We start from the raw sequence: 2,441 nt of genomic DNA, 5'->3' as shown, positions 1-2,441 counted from the left end.
AAATCAGGTATATCCGATTTTCCGAGTTCGAGGGGTCGCCTTAAGCCCCAATTCAGGATTGATCGAGTTCGAGCTCGAGGACCAAGATCGAGCTCAACGACAGAGTACGAGGCTCGAAGAATCAAGTGTTCGAGGAATGTCGGAGCCTAACGTGACTGGCCTGGAGATAATACCGTTATGGATTTGTAACAGAATGAGCAAGATTCCTGCCACGTCCTCAAGATCATGGCGTAAATCCCAGAATAGATTTGTACGAATCCGTACTAGGCGGTTAGACAACTGTCCCAATAAGATTCTTTATTGTAAATACAAATGTACCTTATTTAGGGTTCTCCTATTATATAACGGGGACCCTAATCATTTGTAAATATCATCTAATCATTGAAAAAGAATATACCCACTTACTTTCTCGCTCATTGTTCATCAGAATTGTCCTTCAGCTTTACAATTCTTGTTTTATTGTTCTTGATCCATCTCGAGGTCACTTTAGCTCGAGGTCGATACTGCCTAGCAACACTGATTTGATTTACTCATTTCTTTTATTTATATGTTATACATCTTGATTATTAATTAGTATTGAACTAAATCACATATCTTTAAAATCACAAATCAAATTTAATTATTACTCGTACTTTCGAGGTGAACAGTTTGGCGCCCACCGTGGGGCTAAAGATAATAGTGATTATTTCATTAGTGATTCTCTTAACACACATTATTTTTACACTTTTTCTTGTCAAGAATTTTTGTTTCTCAGGCTAAAACATGTCAAACTCGCAAAATGCACCTGTACACGACAACGATGGTCTAGGATTTCATAGGGAAAACAACAATATAGGGGTCGGTGTAACACCAATAAACCCTAGGAAAGTGCCAAATATGGAACCAGTTGATGTTAGTTCACACATTGCTCTGAACGCGGATTTAGGCAAAGACTCCGGAGGGAGTGTTCGCAGGTAAGCCCGATCTTGTAGCCAAGGAATGCAGGGTATAGGAGATGGGGGAGTCAGCCTCCAAGTGATATTCGAGATGCTACAAGCTCAACAAATTGCCATCGCTCAACTTCAAAGTCAGAATAAAACTTCGAGTATAGCCGAACCAGAAAACACTCGACGTGCTGAACCGGCGCCAAAGAGATCAAACGGTAGTGGCTCGGGGACTGACCCCACAATTATAAGGATGCTCGAAGAACTCACCAACAGGATCGAGTCTGGGGAAAAGAATATTGAGGATAATGACAAAAGGTTAGAGACTTATAACTCCCGTGTTGATCAAATACCGGGGGCACCTCCGGTCTTGAAAGGTTTGGATGCCAAAAAGTTCATACAAAAGTCGTTCCCTCCAAGTGCGGCTTCGAAGCCTATTCCTAAAAAGTTTCGCATGCCCGATATATCCAAATACAATGGGATAACCGAACCTAACGAGCATATTACTTCATATACTTGCGGGATTAAAGGAAACGATTTAAATGATGATGAGATCGAATCGGTATTGTTGAAGAAATTTGGGGAAACTTTGTCGAAGGGAGCCATGATTTGGTATCACAACTTGACCCCGAACTCTATCGATTTGTTTGCTATGTTAGAAGACGCCTTCGTGAAAGCACATGCCGGGGCCATAAAGGTGGCAATGAGGAAATCAGGCGTTTTTAAGATAAGACAGAGGAACGATGAGATGTTAAGGGAGTTCGTATCACGGTTTCAGATGGAACGAATGGAATTACCACCGATCTCGGATGATTGGGTAGTACAAGCTTTTATGCAAGGTTTGAATGATTGGAGTTCGATTGTGTCTCGACAATTAAAGCAGAATCTAATCGAGTATCCAGCTGTGACGTGGTCAGACGTACATAATCGTTATCAATCAAAGATCGGGGTTGAGGACAACCAGTTGGGATCCCCCTCAGGTTCAGTTCATCCTAATATATTGGCAGCTAAGCCTCCGAGGGATAAGATAGGGATTCAAGATCAAACAAGGAATCGTATCAGTCGTACGTCGATCGAAGGAACAACGGCTCAGGGCGTAACGCTCCTCGGAATGATAATGATTGAGGTCAAAGCTCTCGGGGACTCATGAGTAAGAATGGATTTGATAAACATACCGACCCCACGGAAGCACCTCAATTGTAGGAGTATAATTTTAGTGTGGATGCATCGGGGATCGTGTCAGCTATTGGAAGAATAAAAGACACTATGTGGCCCAGGCCCATTCAACCGATCCTTCCCAAAGAAATCCAAACTTGATGTATAAGTATCATGGCACATATGGCCATAGAATCGAACACTACAGGCAGCTGAGGGAGGAAGTAGCTCGGTTGTTCAATGAGGGTCTGTTACACCTCCTTCTTACCTGCGCCTGCAGGGGCGTAAGGGAGTTTTTCCAATTAAAGGACAATCGAAACGGGATTTTATTTAAAGATTCAGAGTCGTCACTTGGGAGATTTA

At 42.5% G+C, this 2,441-nt stretch overlaps 1 protein-coding gene across 1 annotated transcript; it reads left to right on the top strand.

Moving 5' to 3' along the window:
- Positions 1-978: 978 nt before the first annotated feature.
- On the top strand, positions 979-2,073 carry LOC138884100 (uncharacterized). The gene has a single exon (XM_070164873.1). The coding sequence runs from the start codon at positions 979-981 to the stop codon at positions 2,071-2,073; it is 1,095 nt and encodes a 364-aa protein (XP_070020974.1).
- The last annotated feature ends 368 nt before the right edge of the window (positions 2,074-2,441 follow it).

This window comes from Nicotiana sylvestris, chromosome 2 (genome assembly GCF_000393655.2).
Source record: "Nicotiana sylvestris chromosome 2, ASM39365v2, whole genome shotgun sequence".
NCBI classification, from domain to species: domain Eukaryota; kingdom Viridiplantae; phylum Streptophyta; class Magnoliopsida; order Solanales; family Solanaceae; genus Nicotiana; species Nicotiana sylvestris.
This window is presented reverse-complemented; position numbering and strand designations above follow the sequence as displayed.